Source organism: Cygnus atratus, chromosome 21, assembly GCF_013377495.2.
Source record: "Cygnus atratus isolate AKBS03 ecotype Queensland, Australia chromosome 21, CAtr_DNAZoo_HiC_assembly, whole genome shotgun sequence".
In the NCBI taxonomy this organism is placed as follows: Eukaryota; Metazoa; Chordata; class Aves; order Anseriformes; family Anatidae; genus Cygnus; species Cygnus atratus.
In genome coordinates, this window is record NC_066382.1 from 5,981,867 (window position 1) to 5,998,595 (window position 16,729).

At 39.5% G+C, this 16,729-nt stretch overlaps 1 protein-coding gene across 2 annotated transcripts; it reads right to left on the reverse strand.

The window, feature by feature from the left end:
- Nucleotides 1-660: 660 nt before the first annotated feature.
- LRRC38 (leucine rich repeat containing 38) lies at nucleotides 661-16,398 on the reverse strand. Of its 2 annotated transcripts, XM_035557751.2 has the most exons (3): nucleotides 15,771-16,398; nucleotides 3,231-3,516; nucleotides 661-800 (listed from the first exon to the last, which is right to left on the reverse strand). In XM_035557751.2, the coding sequence occupies exons 1-2, from the start codon at nucleotides 16,396-16,398 to the stop codon at nucleotides 3,263-3,265; spliced, it is 882 nt and encodes a 293-aa protein (XP_035413644.1). In that variant the 3' UTR covers nucleotides 661-800; nucleotides 3,231-3,262. The 2 variants fall into 2 exon arrangements, with proteins under 2 accessions (XP_035413644.1, XP_035413643.1); XM_035557750.2 differs by lacking the exon at nucleotides 661-800 and having other exon boundaries at nucleotides 1,255-3,516.
- Nucleotides 16,399-16,729: the final 331 nt, after the last annotated feature.

Consider the following 16,729-nt stretch of genomic DNA (forward strand, 5'->3'; position numbering starts at 1 on the left):
ACAGTGTTCCCTGAGCTAGCAATGCATTGCACGGGAAGCTAAATTCAGCTTTTACACTTGACAAGTGCAACTTCACTCATCTTAATGGGAGTTACTGCAGTCTGAGAAGATTACATACTCACTGGATCCCATCCATAGAAGGATCCCTTCACAGGAAGACTTCTCATGTCCACAAAGCTGGACATGGGATTACCTCCATGCAACTACCTTTGTGGAGGTCAGATTGCAATAATAATGCAACCTTCAGGCCACTTTTTCAAGAGTTCTACTCATGGTGAAATTTACTTTTAAAGTTTTGCAGGGGAATGTTTTGCTCTGAAGATTACATAAAATAACATAAAATAACAAAAATCCCAGTAGGAACTAAATCCAAGTTCTGTCTCATTTACTAGCAATTAGAAATATGGAAAATCAATATTAATAGTAGGTTACAGCTGATGCCTACAACAAATAAATATTGCTAACTGGAAGAGCTCAATACTTATGAATTATACATTACATAGTAGGGGAAACATCATTAAAACTTCTTATCTGGAAAAAAAACAACATACTTTGCAAAATTACTTTGATGTGATGGAATGTCCAGAATGGCAGCTTCATAAATAAAGCTTTCCTAAGCCTTGCTCTTCAGTTTGCACTGGATTATGTGGGTGTCAGCTTGGTCTGTTCCTTGCTGTTCTGAGGGGTGCTAAGATCCAAATAAAATCAGTGCTTTCAGGGCTTTATGTTGGGTTGAACAAAATGCTACAAACTCTACACAAATCTAGATCTTCATTTTGAGGCATCACGGTAGGATGAACCTGCAAGTAAGAGCAGAACTCAGTCAAAATAGTTGAGTATGAGCTAAGACCTCTGTAAAACTAGTCACCCTTACAGAATAAAGAAAAAAACAAAAACAAAAACAAAAAAAAAAACACCATAGATTTGTGACTAAAGGCTGGGTAGAAATTTGCTGAAACATTCACTGACATCTCACTGGAAAGTTTGGTAGGACAGATCATTTTGCCAATTGGACGCAAGCTTTGAGCCTGTAATAAAACTTGCCGACAAAAAGGTGTGACCCAGTTTCTTATTCCACCACTGAACCGCTTGCACAGCTCTAAATATAAAACTGTTGATAACATATCCATATTTGTTGCAAAGGGAGCGTACTGCATGAACTGCACCAGGCAACAAGTTGTATATTTCCAACCATACTGCAAAACCGCTCTTTTACTTTTTTTACATACAAATAAACATGAAAGTCCATGATGAAATTATAAATATATTTGTGTTATTTTTAAACATGGCACTACACAGTGAAAGTCATGTCATTTCATTTCTCTTGAAAGAGTAAGAATAACATAAGACAGTATTGATACAGAATATCCTCTTGCTGTCCCACTTAATTCTGTTCCAGTGTGTTTTTAGAAATAATAATCTTAACAACGGTAGGATTAAGTCACATTGAATAAGCTGTAGAGCTAACAGAAGTAAACACTCTTGTGCTGGTTTTAACCTCAGCATGGTGCAAACTCCATTCCGGTTGTGTTAGCCAGTGGAGTAACTCCATTGATGTCATGACTCCACAGCTAAGTCGTGCTGATGTGAGATCCCAATAGATCTGTCATGTAACTTCTGCATCAGCCTTACATACGTAATCATTACACATAGCCCCAGTACAGTGCCTCCCTCCCCCTTGTATATCTCGAAGCACTTAAAAAAAGATAAATAGTTGTTATCTTCATTTCATAGGTAGGAAAATGGAGGCACAGACAGAAAAAGTGATTTGCTGAAAGTCTTCGAGCTGGTCGCGGTTAGACAGGGACAATACCCAGGTGTCCTGAGTCCTAATCTTGTACCCCATCTACTGGACCACAGTACCCCTCAGCACACACAGTGCATTCACTCCTGTCTGCCTGAACAACCAGCGTGACAGATACAAGAGATTTGGAACTAACTGTCCATAAAGTCCATTCATATTAACTGAGCAAGGCAATATTATAACCAGAATGTTTTTAAGAAATGATAGCATTTACAGTAGTTAAATAGATGCTACTTTTTATCAGTTCTATTTTTTTATAATAGCATACAGTCGTTAGATTGTTATTACTATGTTATTTCTTAGTGTAAGTAAGCCCTCATGGCTATTCTAGATAATACTTCAAATACACAGAGCTTTAAAAAAATATTTCCATTACAAATATTTTAAAAATATACTTATCCTAAAAAGCTGTCCAGCACTATTCCAAAAATCACTTGTAATAAATGTCTCTTTTCATTTTAACAAAAATATCTACCGTTATATAGAAGAGCTCAAGTTTTGACAAATCTTTAATAGTCAGAAATATCTTGGGCCAGATTCCACTCTTGTTTATACAGTTGCCAGTTTGGATCACGGTGTTCACTTCATTTGTGTTACTCTAGTATAATCAGGAGCAGAATATAGCCCTTAGTGCTTTAAAATAACTAAACAGACTGAATACTGCAACAGTTCCTTGGGCTAGCATTACAGGGATGGGAATTCCTTTACTTCAATGTGTCTAAAAACGCAAAAGAATCTTGTAGTTAATATTTGTGCCATAATCAAAGAGGTGCCAGGCAGCTGCATTGGATGACTCAGATCTAGAACCATATTTCACCTATAGAGAAGAAGTTTTGGCTCAATGATGCCTGCAACTGTGCCATTAAAAGAAGAATGAACGTTTAGTGAGAACAATTAGAGAGAGAAAATGCCAACCTTCCTATGCTTTCTACAGTTCTAGGAATCATTTTAATTGCATTTTGTTACTTGGAAAATTGCGTGAGCTTATTAGAATCTCCCACTGCTCTAGGAAAGACAGTTTTAATTTGCTTCCATATTTCCAGCTGAAATGCCTCCATCTAGTCAGTTCTTTTCAAAGTGCATTTGAAACAAGCTATTAAGTGCTTGCAGGAATCTGCATCTGACCGGATGGACAATGTGGAAGCTGTTAAGTCTTTTTAAAACACTAGATTTTTTTTTCCCTTTCTTCCTTTTTCTTCCAGCTTTCAAATTTAAATTGTTTGATTAAGGTTCATAGAAATCAATCTGATCTCATTGCATCAGGTTACATATGCACGTAAAACTAACAGCCTCAGATGTAAACGGCAATTCCTACCTTTGACCATCACAAAATTAGAATGCAACCTTAAACATTTCATGTAATTCATATTTAAAGCTTTTAGTCTAGTTTTCTTCCTAGACATTGGCTGATGATCTAGTAACTTACAAACCAAGGAGATTTAAGAATATAGGCTAAGTTCAGTCCTCACTGTTGTCTTCATCATCGTCGTCATCTTTACTGGGAGCACATCTTTGGAAGCAGTGTACTATAGTTGCTAGGAAGAAGCTTGATAGAATTGCAGCAATGGAGACTGCGACTCCAGAGAAGATGATGATAAAAAGGTCCGTCAATGACAAACTAAATTTGCATTCACTAAAGCTGACCTCAGATAATTCATTCAGAAAGATTCTTCTATTTTCTACAGGCAGGGAACACTGGATTTCATGGAGACCTGCAAAGAAGAGGAGAGGGAAACAAATCAGAGGAATATTGATGAATCCTTCTGTTGCTCTGGACAGATACTGAATGTCTGAAGAAAAACTGAAGAAAAGGGTTAATTCCAGGTTTATGAATTTGTATGAAATTCGGGAAAAATTTGAACAATATCTGACACTATCTAAAAGCCATTACATAGTCCCCCTGAGTGCCCCCTCAAGAGATTAAGCTATTTTCACCCTTACTCTTCCACGAGGTATTACCTGGGGCTGTGATTTTGAGGATTAAAAAGCATGAATACTGAACCCAGTACGCCTGGAGACTCGGAAGCATTTCCGTACTAATTTCTGAACACAAATTCTGACTCCAAAACAGGATAAAAGGGACACTGAGTTTCCTTCCACACCTTGGTGCCTTCTACACTATTTTTTTTTCCATGCACAAAACTACAGTTGCCTTTTTCTTCTGGTCAAAAAAAAATAAAAATCTTAGGTTTAAAGGATTCTTGTTTGACTCTGACCTGATTTCAACCTTTTCTCTCCAACACTCCATACACAGACTAACAGATATTATTTCTCCATGCATTACTGAAGAATGCCTACAGGTGGGTTCTTTATAGTAAAAGTAAAAAAATCAAAATTTAAACAGTGGTGAGAATATAATTTGGTAGTAGGCAGTAAAGGCATATCTTCAATTCCCTCTTCATTCACACCAGGAAAAATAAGGAGAGTATATTAATGGGCTGGAATGGAAAAAATAGTGAAGTGAATGAAGTCTGTATCACTGTTAGCAAGATAGCTTTTATCTTGCTGTTGAGTATATGAATGCAAAGGGGAAGTACAAGAACTGCCTATTAATGACATGAGAAGTGCTGCTGTTTTCCCCGACACACACACTTATTATTGTCTGCTGATGATCACAAAATGTGATCCCAGTTTCACACTCTGCATTGCTGTGAGCACTCACTGTACACGGTGTTTCCATTGCACAGCTCCACATTGTGCCACTTTGCAGAGAGGATGTGGGATAAGGTTTTCGCTGCTTTTACAAATTCCATTTTTTCTTGTGCTTGAATTGCTAAGGTGCATTATGTTTTATTACAAAACCCAGGCTCTTAGCACTCGTGGTGCAAATCTGACTAGTTACCTGGATCCAGCCTGGCTGTTATGTTAATTCGAGAGGGATTTTTAGCCAAGGCAGCTGTGGATCCATTAGATGCATCACCCTGACTTATTTGACCCGTTATCAATGATGACTGTATGAAATTTTGATCCCTAAAAGCCGTTGTGTATCTGTCTTATATGCCTGAAGTTCTGTTGCTTTCCTTCTTTTCTCACCCACAACCTAATGAAAGCTGCCAGCAGAACAGGACACTAGTCAGCATGCCCAAGGCTGAATGGCTTCCTCTAGGCAAATTGCCACCTGAATACATGCGACATTTTTTCCCTGAGCCTGGAGCACACTGCTGGTGCATGGCAGATGGCGAGGCAACTTGCTCTGCAGACCTCTGAAACCTCTTGTCTGTGGAACTGGCCTGGAAGGGAGAGGAGCCACCCGGTTTCAAACATTCTCTGAGCCTTTTGGAAATCTGGAACCTGCAGTATTCACACACACCGTGCCTTCTGCACAGGCTGACACAGTGGAGCACTGGAGTGTGCCTGTGACTGCACAGATGGCGAGAGGAAGTACACACTCCTGCACTCTGTAGCTTGTGATAGAGCTCTTTGTACAAACCAGGAGAAGTTAGAGTTGTTGGCACTGAGTCTGTATTTTCTTTTCATCTAGACTTGAGAACAGCAACTCCAGGGGAAGAGCCAGAGTGACAAACAAAAGAGGACACAAATGGGTACCTTTCTATTCAAAGCCATAAGAAATAAGAGAGGAGAGAAAAGCCATAGCCTTTGACTCCAAAACCTGTCTTTCTAGTAAGCTTTTAAAAAAGGAAATGGTTTTCAATAAATTAAAGTGGGTAATCAAAGCAGTTACTGCTATTGTACAGAAACAGCAAGAAAATGAGTGTAACCTATTGAAAAATTGTTTGAAGAGGAGTTCCTCGCTAATAGGAAAAGATCATAGCAATATTTTGACTGAAATGCCATCTAAAATTCCATTTCACTTGTAGGAAGCACAAACAAAACAAAACAAAACAAAACAAAAAATATATAAACCTTGTTTCTGTAAAACAAACCATTAATAACTGCTGAGTTCTTATCAGCACTGCTATTTTCATAACAGCTGAGCTGTGTTCTCAGCGTGTCTAAAGAAAGATTGCACAGGTGACCATAAACAATTCTACTTTGCGAAAGAAATTCTCTGGTGTCCTCATCTGCAAGCTTTTAAAATTATCTCTGTGCTGCAGTGGCCTTTATGAGCTGGAGTAGCAAATCTAAGCTTCCACGAGGAATGCAGAAAAACAATATATTATAAAGAGAAAGAGAGAGGGGGAAAAAAACACAAAAACAAACAAACAAAAAACAACTAGCATTCTAAACAGCTCTACTTACTGCAGCCCTCGCCTCTAGAAATAACTTGCTGTTGTAGCATCTGCTCATGATCCTAGAGGGAAAAGAGCCCAATTGTTCCGCAGTGTTACCAGCAGCAGTTTTGCCACAGACCTAAATGGAACCTGTAGGCTCTGAGCTCTATTCCTCTTCCCCGATGCTTTCTCCTAACATCACAGCACACAGAATACAAACCGAAAAGAATCGCCAACATACCAAGTCACTTAGAGGATATTTCTTGCTAGGAGAATCAGTGTACTGTAATGATTTTGAGTCTGATTATACAATGGAGAGATATAAAAAAGCTCTTCTCTCTCCATGTAGCAATCGGTACTGAAATCTAGGTCATGTTCTCAAACCAAATAGATAAGATAGGAATTTTCTACTTGCTTTATTTTTCAACACTCCAAGGTGCTAGCTTAGCCTCCAGTTTTTTTGCAGAATTCTTAGTCATTGAAAACAGTAGATGCCAACAGGCAAAATACATCATAAATCAGGAGCCGGTATAGAGGCCTTGCTATCTCCCAGCTAATGTTTCACCCACCCTGCATATGCACCATTTGCCCAACAAGACGTGAATGAACGGACTTCCATCCACACATAAGGCAGTCTGCTAAAATCATACTGGAAATCATACTGGAAACCTAGAATGACTGCAGAGCGCAGTGGAAGCATGGCAGTGACTGAGGGAGAGAGGACCATTTATTATTACATCCTGCCCAGCAAATGTTGGTTTGGTTTTTTGTTTCTTTGGGGGGTATTTTTTGCTGTCTTGTGACACTATTGCAAACCCCAATACAATTAACAGAACCTTTTCTTTTGACTCCAAAGAGAATTTGGAGTACTTGGAAGGGCCTGTATTTGTAATAGTAGTAAGCTTAGCAGCTTTATTTCTAGTGACGCAAGGAATTTCTCCTCCCAAAGCTAATGCAGCCAGTATTAGACCAGAGCTTCCAATTGCTTACCTGAAAACACCACAATGTGAAGGTCAGGGGCATGTCTGTCTAGGACAACACACAAACAATGCCATTTCAGCTGCTTCCTTCCAAGCAGTATGGAACTTTGTATTACGTAACAGTACATTGGCCTTAAGAAATGGGCATCCAGTGTGTGGAGCACTGATGTTATGTGCTCCACCTCTCCTATTACATTCGTGCCTAGCAACATGGCCAGTTTTGTTCTTTGCTTAGGCAGAAAGTAATCCCAGGTTATCATGCACCCTCTACATGAGCACCCTCCACACAAGTCTTGCAGAGGAGGACAGTGCCATTTAACCTTAGGGGTCTGCTTTCACACATTTTGACCACTTGAATCATATCATTTTCTGATATGTAGATACACTTCTAATTCAGTACAACGTGTTTAATTTACTCTTTTAAAAAATCCGTTAGGCTTCTTGTAAAGGGTATCACAAGGAGGTTCAATATTTATTGCAGCAAGAAAACCTTTGATGATAGTTATATATATCTCATTGCTCCCACAACATGTTCAAAGAGTTGCTTCTTCATACCAAACAAATCTGTAAATGAAATAACAAGTGTGAGCATGTTATAAATACGCAGCTTGTTATTTTGGTCAGGGCCATCACATTATCTGTAAAAACTCCAGCTGTCTCAAGGACAATGTCACGCGCTCTTACTTTCTGCTACGTCCTCTGAAGAAGCAGATGTACTACACTGCCAGGCTGTAATGAATTGTTTGCTTTTAAAATGGGAATGCTTTGAAGTCCTAGTCAAGGGCCAGGTGCTAGATTCTGCAGAGGCTGGTCTCTAAATACTGAAAAAATGAGTTGAAATATGGGTCTGTTCCCAGATATCTAAGTTATGTGGGGAGTGTGAAGTTGTTGGAGCTCTAGAGCCTTATTTTTTAAAGGGAGAAGCGTTGGATTTTTTTTGTTTTGCTTTGTTTGTTTTGTTTGGTCTTTTGTTTGTCTGATATTTTGACTGCATTGTGAGTTGTGCCTTTTTTTATATTCCACTGGCTAAAGACAAGCAGCAGCACATATCACTTACACAGGTTGACCTGACTATTTGAAGGACTCCTTGTGTCATGATTTCTTAATACCTATGCTAACTATACCTTTTATTGGACAACTTCCGAAATTCATTATTACTTCAATATTGTGGTCTTTGCCTGTTAACCCTCTGTAGCTGGGAAATCTTGCTGTATTTTTGGAGGTTGAGTTTAAAAAAGAAGAAAAAGAAAGGGAAGCCCCAATTCTATCGGGTCTTTGTAGACTTCACATAATACAACTATTTAAGAAATATATATATAATTATATATGCTCTAATATAATAATGTACAGCAGTGCACACTAGTATGGGATTATGAAAATGCCTGCTCATACATACACTGATATATACAGGAATACATGCAGAACAATGTATGAAACAAGCCATAAACGTAAGTGTGTTTCATGTAAATGTGTTCATGACAATAACTGTAAGAGCACTATAATATGCTATTCAAATATTTTAGGAAAAATAAAACTGATATTTGCCTTTTTGGGTGCAATTCAGCTGTTCTCCCATGGCACTGAATGTAGTTTACACAGACTTGAAATGTTTAAGTGTGGTGTTTTATTTCTTGTATGGTGTTTTCCCTCCAGCTATAGTTCTCTTTAGTCTATTTAAACATCATCACTAATGTATTAGATCTATTAATAAGCAGTGAGAGAGGCCTTGCTTCTGAAGAGATATGGAATTTCATTAAAATTAGCCTCAAGCTATCAGAAAAGTAAGGCTTAAAAAAATGAAGCCTATATTTAGACTCCTAAATAAATTTTTTTAATGGCCAAATGCCCTAGAGTCTCCTAGTTTAACATCAGAAGGTACTTTATATTTAGCCATTGAAGCAAACTGTCAAGTTTAACATTAGGTGCCACACTGCAAACTGTCCTCACATCTTCAAATCCTGAGAGATGGAAGTACTCCAAAAAACCTTAGGATGGAAGAAACAGCGAAAAGGCAGTGGCAGCCAGATCATTTTACTGAAAATGACTTGGATATCACCTTATGTATTTATATATATATACGTATATATAGAAACAAATCTGTTGCACTTGTTAGGTAATCTTATTTCTCTTAGGAGTTTCTGCATGAACAGAATAAAAGCTGCTGAATGGGCATTCTTAGGGCTTTTAATTCCTTTCCAAAAACTGGATATTATGTTCTGTACTAGTGATGTGCTAGCATGTGCATGATATCCCAGGAAGAATTGAGCTGTAATGGACAGAACAGTCTGTCCTGGTTAGCAGAAGCTTGTTCTGGTTCTATATTAGTGCACGAAATTAAGGCAGCCTTGTCTACATAGCAGATGAACATAGGTACTGATAAAGAACAGTAAGTCAAGAGGACTTACAAAAAGCTGAGTCGTTTTACCAGCTTTTAGTTAGGTTAGAAGGTCAAATGAAGCTTGCACTCACATATAATTATGATGCTGTGTTTTTAAGACAATGTTTACCATTTTCAGTGAGCCCCTAAGGGCTACTCTAAGGGCCTAGACTACAGAAGCATGACATTATTTTTTTTTTTATTTACAGAATAAATTTATTTAGTAGTATATCTTGGATTGGAATGGGATTATAAAAGGACGTGGAGAACCAAGACATGATCACCTCGGGCACAGCCTTTCTGAACAGGCTTACAAAACCCATTCCATTCTCACTGCACTGATTCAATACTAAATCTCATAACCACTGCTTTTTGTACTGAATTCAGTTCAAGGACCCAGCTCCAGAAGGCTGCTTACAGTCTCCTTGTCCCCTGCTCTTAGCTTTTTTCCTGCCTCTCCTCTCACTACCATCCTTCCCTCCTATTCTTTGCATGGACGGTCTTTACATGGAAACACACCACTTTACCACAGTTTAACTATCCATCCATACTGGGGAGGTACCACCTACAGAAGTCCTAGAAGTAGCTAAATAGAACCCATACCAACACTGGCACTAAAAACATGCTCTGGGTCACTTAAGGATCTGTAATCTTGTGTACAAAACTTTCCAAAGTGGAGCAACAACTGATTAAATGAGGAGGAAAACACGGCCCTAGATATAGCCTTCATGTTGTCACATAGGCTTTGCAGTCCTCCCCTATAGCTCGTCTTACTCTGATTTTAAATGCTCAAAGCATATATTGCCTTTATTTATCAAAGAGAGCACAAACCTACTGGGAATTCCATCTCTGGCCAATCCTGAATGAATTTTTCAAGTCTCTCTGGAAATATCAGTGTGCAAATAAGAATGATTAGTCAAAAACTTCTCTGTAAATTGCTTAAGGTCTTTCTAATACTGTTATAATAAAAAGGGCAGCAGAACCTTTCATTCATGCAATGGATAGCAGGGAACTTAAATGGAGTATTTGTTAACTACACAAGGTTGAGAAAGCACCACTGTGTCTAGTATGAAAAGCACACAATGTTTCTTGCAGTCCCACAAACTCTACACAACTTCCTGAAACATTTTTTCCAAAGAAACTAAGGGGAAGACAAAAAAAAAAGGGAAGATGATGGAAAGGAGACACTCTGTCACACTAAGGAATAATTAAGCACTAATTAAAAGTCATGTTAAAAATGCATTCGTAATTAGCAAACAAGGCACAGCTGTCCAAAGCATGTTCACAGAAAGTAAAAATCAGCAGCAGATTTCTACAAAGCACTTTAATATGTTGACTGCAGACCTCCTGCATTTGCTTTTGCTATGTGCATTTTAACTGAGTCCATTACCTTCAAGATGAGATGCTCAGAAGGATTCGAGAAATTTCTTTTGTAGTGTCATGCACTCTAAACAGCACCTTTCACCAAGAACTTATTCCATCAAAACTTGCTGTACTTAAATGCTGGAATGGCAGCATTTCTGAAACTCATTTCTGCAGGTAATGGATGCCCACAACCTTCTGCTGGATGAGCCCAGAGTTTGAAACAGTATTATTGCAAAAATTAGGATAAGAGACAAGGCAGGAAAGGAAAAGTGCATTTTTAGCAAAGATAAAATGTGATACAGAACACAAACTTTGAAAGTAGAAGAAAGCCCCTCCATACATTAGAAATTGGTGAGTATTTTTGTAAGATTTCCAGTTCCCACCACAGCAGAAAATACAAATCTCAAAGGTGACTTGATCTAAGAAGGAAAGAAGGAAAGAAAGAAGGGAAGAAGGGAAGAAGGAATGAAGGACAGAAGGAAGGAAGGAAGGAAGGATGGATAATGGCAAATTTCCTTGGACTGAATTCAAAGCTTTGAAGCGTTATGCACAAAAGATATTTAACCAATAATCACGCTTCCCCTTTATTCAGTACCTTTCTTGCTTTCTATCATATTTTTCTTAATCACTTCTGTCAGATTCCTAACAAACTCTCTTCTTCTTCCTCTGCTTTCTTCAATTCCCACTTTAGCAAACTTCAGGCTTATGAGATGCTAGTTGTAAAATTCAAGAAGATAAAAAGGATTCTGTGGAACAAATACATGCAAGCAGAGACTAGAACATAATAGCATACACCTCAGATATGCAATTTCCTTGAATTCTTTGAATAACACATTCAAGACCAAGTTAGACTTCTGTTTTTTCAAGATATTCTTTGTTCTGAGAGTTTGCTTGCCCCACCATGGAATAAAACCTTCCATGAAAGACAACTGTCTTTAAAGGGACAGAGATCTTACAGAAGCTTTTCTATTTCCAAAAAAAATATCCAGTATTCTTAATCTCCATACTCCTCCTACTGGGAAGCTTTTAATGTGCATCATCAACCATCATGCTGCCATTCAGGCTTATCAAATGCCTGTAAAATCAAACTCACCCTTCCACAGAAAATCTTTTTAAGTTTTACAACTTAACTGTCCCATTGTGACCCACAGTGAACACTTTCTGTCTTCTCTAGGAAAAAAACTAACTGTTATATGTTCTCCACTTAGCACCATTTCACTGACCTTCACAGTTCCTTCTTCTACACTGCATTATGCACATCCATTTGTTTTTTTAATCCATATTAACCAAATGAGAGGGTAAAAATGTTGTTTGGTTTTCAAGGATGATGAAAATTCCATTATTGATATCTGTCTTACAAATAGAAAAATATATTTGCTTTTCTATTTTTTTAAAGCAGGTAGAATGCTGAGTTTCGTTGCAAAACTTTTAGGGCAGTTTCTTCATTAAGTCTGCTTGCAAATTTGGCACGTGAGAGTAGTTTCTTATTGCCAATCAATGCTTTAGTTAGAAATTTAGGTTGGATGCATAAATGCTGGGATCTGTAAAATGATTCAAATCCCAGCTGCATGTGTGCAGCGACAAGCTAGATTTGCAGAGGCAGCACAGCTGGAATGAGGCTTTCCAGTCAGCTAGTCAGGCAGGCCAGCAGAAGTTGTAACTTCACAAGCTTTTTCTGGTAGCATGCCAGAAAGAAAACAGACCTGGCTTTTGCAAAGCTAATGAGTTGAAGTATGTCTTTTGTTCAGATCACTGAGTTCTCCAGAGGCCTTAATTGCAGAGGTAGAGAGTTTCAGGATCAATTATTGAGATTTCTGTTCTGATTGACAAAACTCCAATTCTTAAAGCAAGCTGGTATTTCTTTTGCAAAAAACAAGGGCAGGTTTGACCAGCATGACATTTTACTGCAGTGCTAAAATTAAAAGGTGGAACAGTGGCTAGGCTTCATAAACAGTTGCAGCTCGAGTGATTTCTCTCAGACATGCAGACAGGGCACATTAAACTATTTTAAGTGTCATTGAAAGTGAAGAATCCAAATGAACTCCCTATACATAAGCCTGTCGGTGTATTTCTCCCAGACATTTATCTTCTGTTGCTACTGGTTCTGACTCCCCAGGGACTGCTACGAAACACTTCCAAATTGCACACCTGGATCCTACTTCATTCACAGTATAGTTGGAGTGTGTTTCTTTTCCACTTTGGCATACCTTTTCCCTTTCTAGTCCATTCTGAAGCATCCCAATCCAGCAGAAGACACACATGACACTGTACAGAGCCTTTAGCTTCTTTGTAGCTCTTTGTACTTTGTGTGAACACGCTGGGGATCACTGATGCAAGTTACTGTCATTCACCTTTCCATATTCTTTCCCTTCCCAGTAAATCCAGGTCACAAAGTTTGTCATTTAAAAGCTGGGGAACATCAGTCTGTCACAAAACTGCTCTGTAGCGTAAATCACTGCATATTCTTAAAGAAAATCAAGAAAAGAAAAACCCCAGCCAACCCTTTTTTCCATCCTTCTGTCTTCCATTCACAGAGGCCATGCAATGGAAATGCTCGAGCTTCTGCAGCATTACAAGAGACAAATATATAGCCAAGATAAGGAAGCTCTTTTCTTGGGCCCTGAAAATGTATTCTTATATTTCTCTTTTGCAGTGTTTCCAGACAATGCCTGCTGCCCTACTTATCCTGATGTGTTTGCTGCAAGAATACTTGCCTCCAACCTCATAGCAGTATCATGAGGAAGCCAGCAAGTCTGAATGCTGAGTCTTTGAGTTGCTCTTCCCACTCCTCCCAGGGAAGATGTAACACCACCAGAAATGCCAGGCAAAGAGGGCTTTGGACAAGTATAAGCAGACAATGAATGCTGGCACGATTAGCTCCTAATTGGTAAAATGTTGCAACTTCATTATAAACTCATGACTGTGTATAAAACCTGATCAAAACCCAATCCTAAGAATTAGTTCTACACGGACTTTCGGAAAGTTGCTTTGAAAGGCACTCAACTGTGGACATATTGTTTTAAAATGTCACCCAGAGGGTCTTTTCTTTTGGTCATTAGTTTTGCCCTCACCTTCAGGAATAATGTTTTACTGATCTATTAAAGGAGGCAGCCAGCATTTTTTGTGACAGCAGCTCACAAGGAGCAATCAAGGTGCTGAGTTTGTGCGCTCTTCTGCATGCAGGCACTGAACCCTCACTGACATGACTGGCTGCAAAGACATGGGTAGATCTGCACCTGGGAGTAAATGCAAAGCAGTGCATTTGCTTAGGCAATGGTCAGGTGGGCAGCTCTGCAAAGCAACCATTTAAATATTTGCTTCTTTCCTCCTTGTCTTCCCAAAGCAAACCAAACTGAAACTTTGAAAGGTATGGACAGGTAAATTATTATTTTTTGGTTGTTTGACTGAAACACAGCTTCCATTACTTTCAGTGAGCTAAAATACTGTAAGAAAACATCTGCAAGCTTGCAAGAGGCTGGGGAACACAGACACCGAGATGGAAAAGCTTAGGTACTTGAGATTTCCAGACATAAGAAGTTCAGATAAGCTTAAAAACACTGACAGGACAGGAAAGAAAGAGAGATGGGCTGCAACAGACTCTAACTGAACAGACTCAGTCTGGACGAAGGGGAAGGAGCTTAAAGTTCATGAAAAGATGGAAAGTATGGGGAAGTGAGCTGATGTTTGGCTGAGAGCCAGCAGGAGAGATGGGCAAATACTTGGCTCAAACAGAGTGAACTTTCACTAGAGCACTGGGAAGGTGGGGGAACAGCCAAGGTTTGGTGTACAAAGGGTAAAGATTTCACTGAGGCAGACAGGAAAAAACAAACAAACAAACAAAAAACACTTTTCCCTCAAATGACTTCATTATTATTATTATTATTATTATTATTATTATTTACAGCTAAGAATATTTAAGGCAACCTAGATGAATATAATAAAAAATGCCACCCAAGGTCATGAGCATAGAAAGAGCTTGAATAAGTGATTGCAAACTAATGATCAAGAGAGGAGACAAAAGACCTCTGAAATTTCTGGGCGGTGTTTTTCTTCTTTTGCATCTGAAGTCAACCAACCACTTACTCGACCTCAGCCCATTCTCCTGAGATTCTCCCCCAGCCTTTTACTTCTCACCATCTTCTTCAGGGACGTCATCCCTTGGACAAAGCCCAGACCCCAGTGATTTCGTGTACACCTGTACACCCTTGGCAGCCCTTACAAGCTTTTACGGTCCCAGCAGTCGCCCTTCTGCTAGCAGCTGGGCAGCTCAATGGCAGGAGTTTATGCTCCAGTGCTTGTTGGGAGGCAGGAACTGTAAGGTGATCTCCTGTTAAAGCTGGGTTAAGGATGGCTTTGGGGTCAGGTGGGAAATGAGGAGCAAAACCTTGGATTCCCAGGGACACGTGGCAGTCTTTTTTGTCCATGCTCTTCTGAAAATTACTGGCCCAAATACCAGAATTATATATCCTGTATTTTGGGGTGTTCCAGAGCCATTTTAATTTATTCCTAATATTGGAAGCAGTGCTATTTCAGTAAAAGCACCGTAATCAAGCTATTGAACAGAGTTTCAGAACATCACAACAAAATAGTTCTGGGAAAGGGGTGACAACCACAGCTGCATAAACTGCGGATTTAACTCCTCTGTAGCAGCTTTGTAGCTGATGAGTAAAATGCGAAGAAAATCAGCTTTCCTAAGGAGTTGGCACAGAATATTAGGTGTTCAAAGGGCTTACTGTAGAAAGAAACCGAAGTCTGGAAGAGAATCAGCTCTGGGCACAATGAATTTGAAAAGGCTCCTTCACTGCCTATGTGAGTTTAGTCTATAAATTGAAATTATTATGGCTTATTTTTAAAGCTTATTTCTTAACTGGGAGGAAGACTTGCTGCTAAAAAGAAACCAACATCATTTTAATGGCCTCTTTTGCTGAAAGCATGCAATTAGAGTTCGACCAAAAGGCAGTTCAGGTCACTGCAGGCAGGACACACAGGCAGTTTGACCAACAACCCTCCTTCCCTCCAAGACACATGTACAAAGCAACGTGCACACTGTGCTCTAAGCCACCGAGCTTTACCTTTCTGGAGCTTGGATGCATTGTCCTGTATCCAGCTGAAAAGGTTGGCAAAGTCACAGTCACAGACCCAAGGGTTGCCCTCTAAGCGTATAGTCCTCAGGGAGGGCAGCGCTTCCAGGGCTGCCACGTTGAGGCTTTGTAAGTTATTGTCATTCAGTTCTAACACTTGGAGCTGTTCCAGGTTCTCAAAAGCAGCCTCATCCACATCCACCAGGTTATTGTTTCCAAGGCTCAGTTTTATCAGTTTTTCTGCTGACTTGAATATCCCAGCATCAAGCTGCGTTAAATTATTGTAGCTTAAGTCTAAATACACCAGTTTGGTAGAGCTGCTAAAAGTGCCCTCTTCTAAAGAGGTGAGAGAGTTATTCCTGAAGTCCAAATAGACCAAATCTCCATAAAATATAAAGAAGTCAGCTGGTATCGCCTGAATGTTGTTATCGGCTATAAGAAGTTTCCGTACATCCAATGGAAATGGATTAGGAACACTTGGGAGTCCTTGATCCCGGCAGTCTATGGTGTGGTAGTCCATACAGCTACAGACAGCAGGACAAAAATGACCCCCGGGTAAGAAGAGCAGGCAGACAAAGACAGAAAAAGGCAGAAGGCAGAAAGGAAAGCATGGCAACATCGTCAAGGATTTGAAAGCTGTGATGAGCACCACTTCTAAGAGAAGGACATTTTGCCTAGCTGAGCAGCAGTGCCTGGTACTCGTGTGTGTGTGCTCGTCTCCAGGAGATCACATATCATCCCCGATCTGATGGCAGCGGGCTCGGCAGGGGGAGGGAGACAGTGACTGAAGGGGAGAGGGAGGCAGGCATATGTGAGGATTTACACTGTCAGAGAATGATAATACCGTACAATGCAAGGGAAAGAGCGATGATTGGGTAAGCCGAGGACCTTTCGAAGGACTCCCTTGCTTTTGTGAGCTAAAAAAAGCTGGGAGCCTGGTAGCATATTTG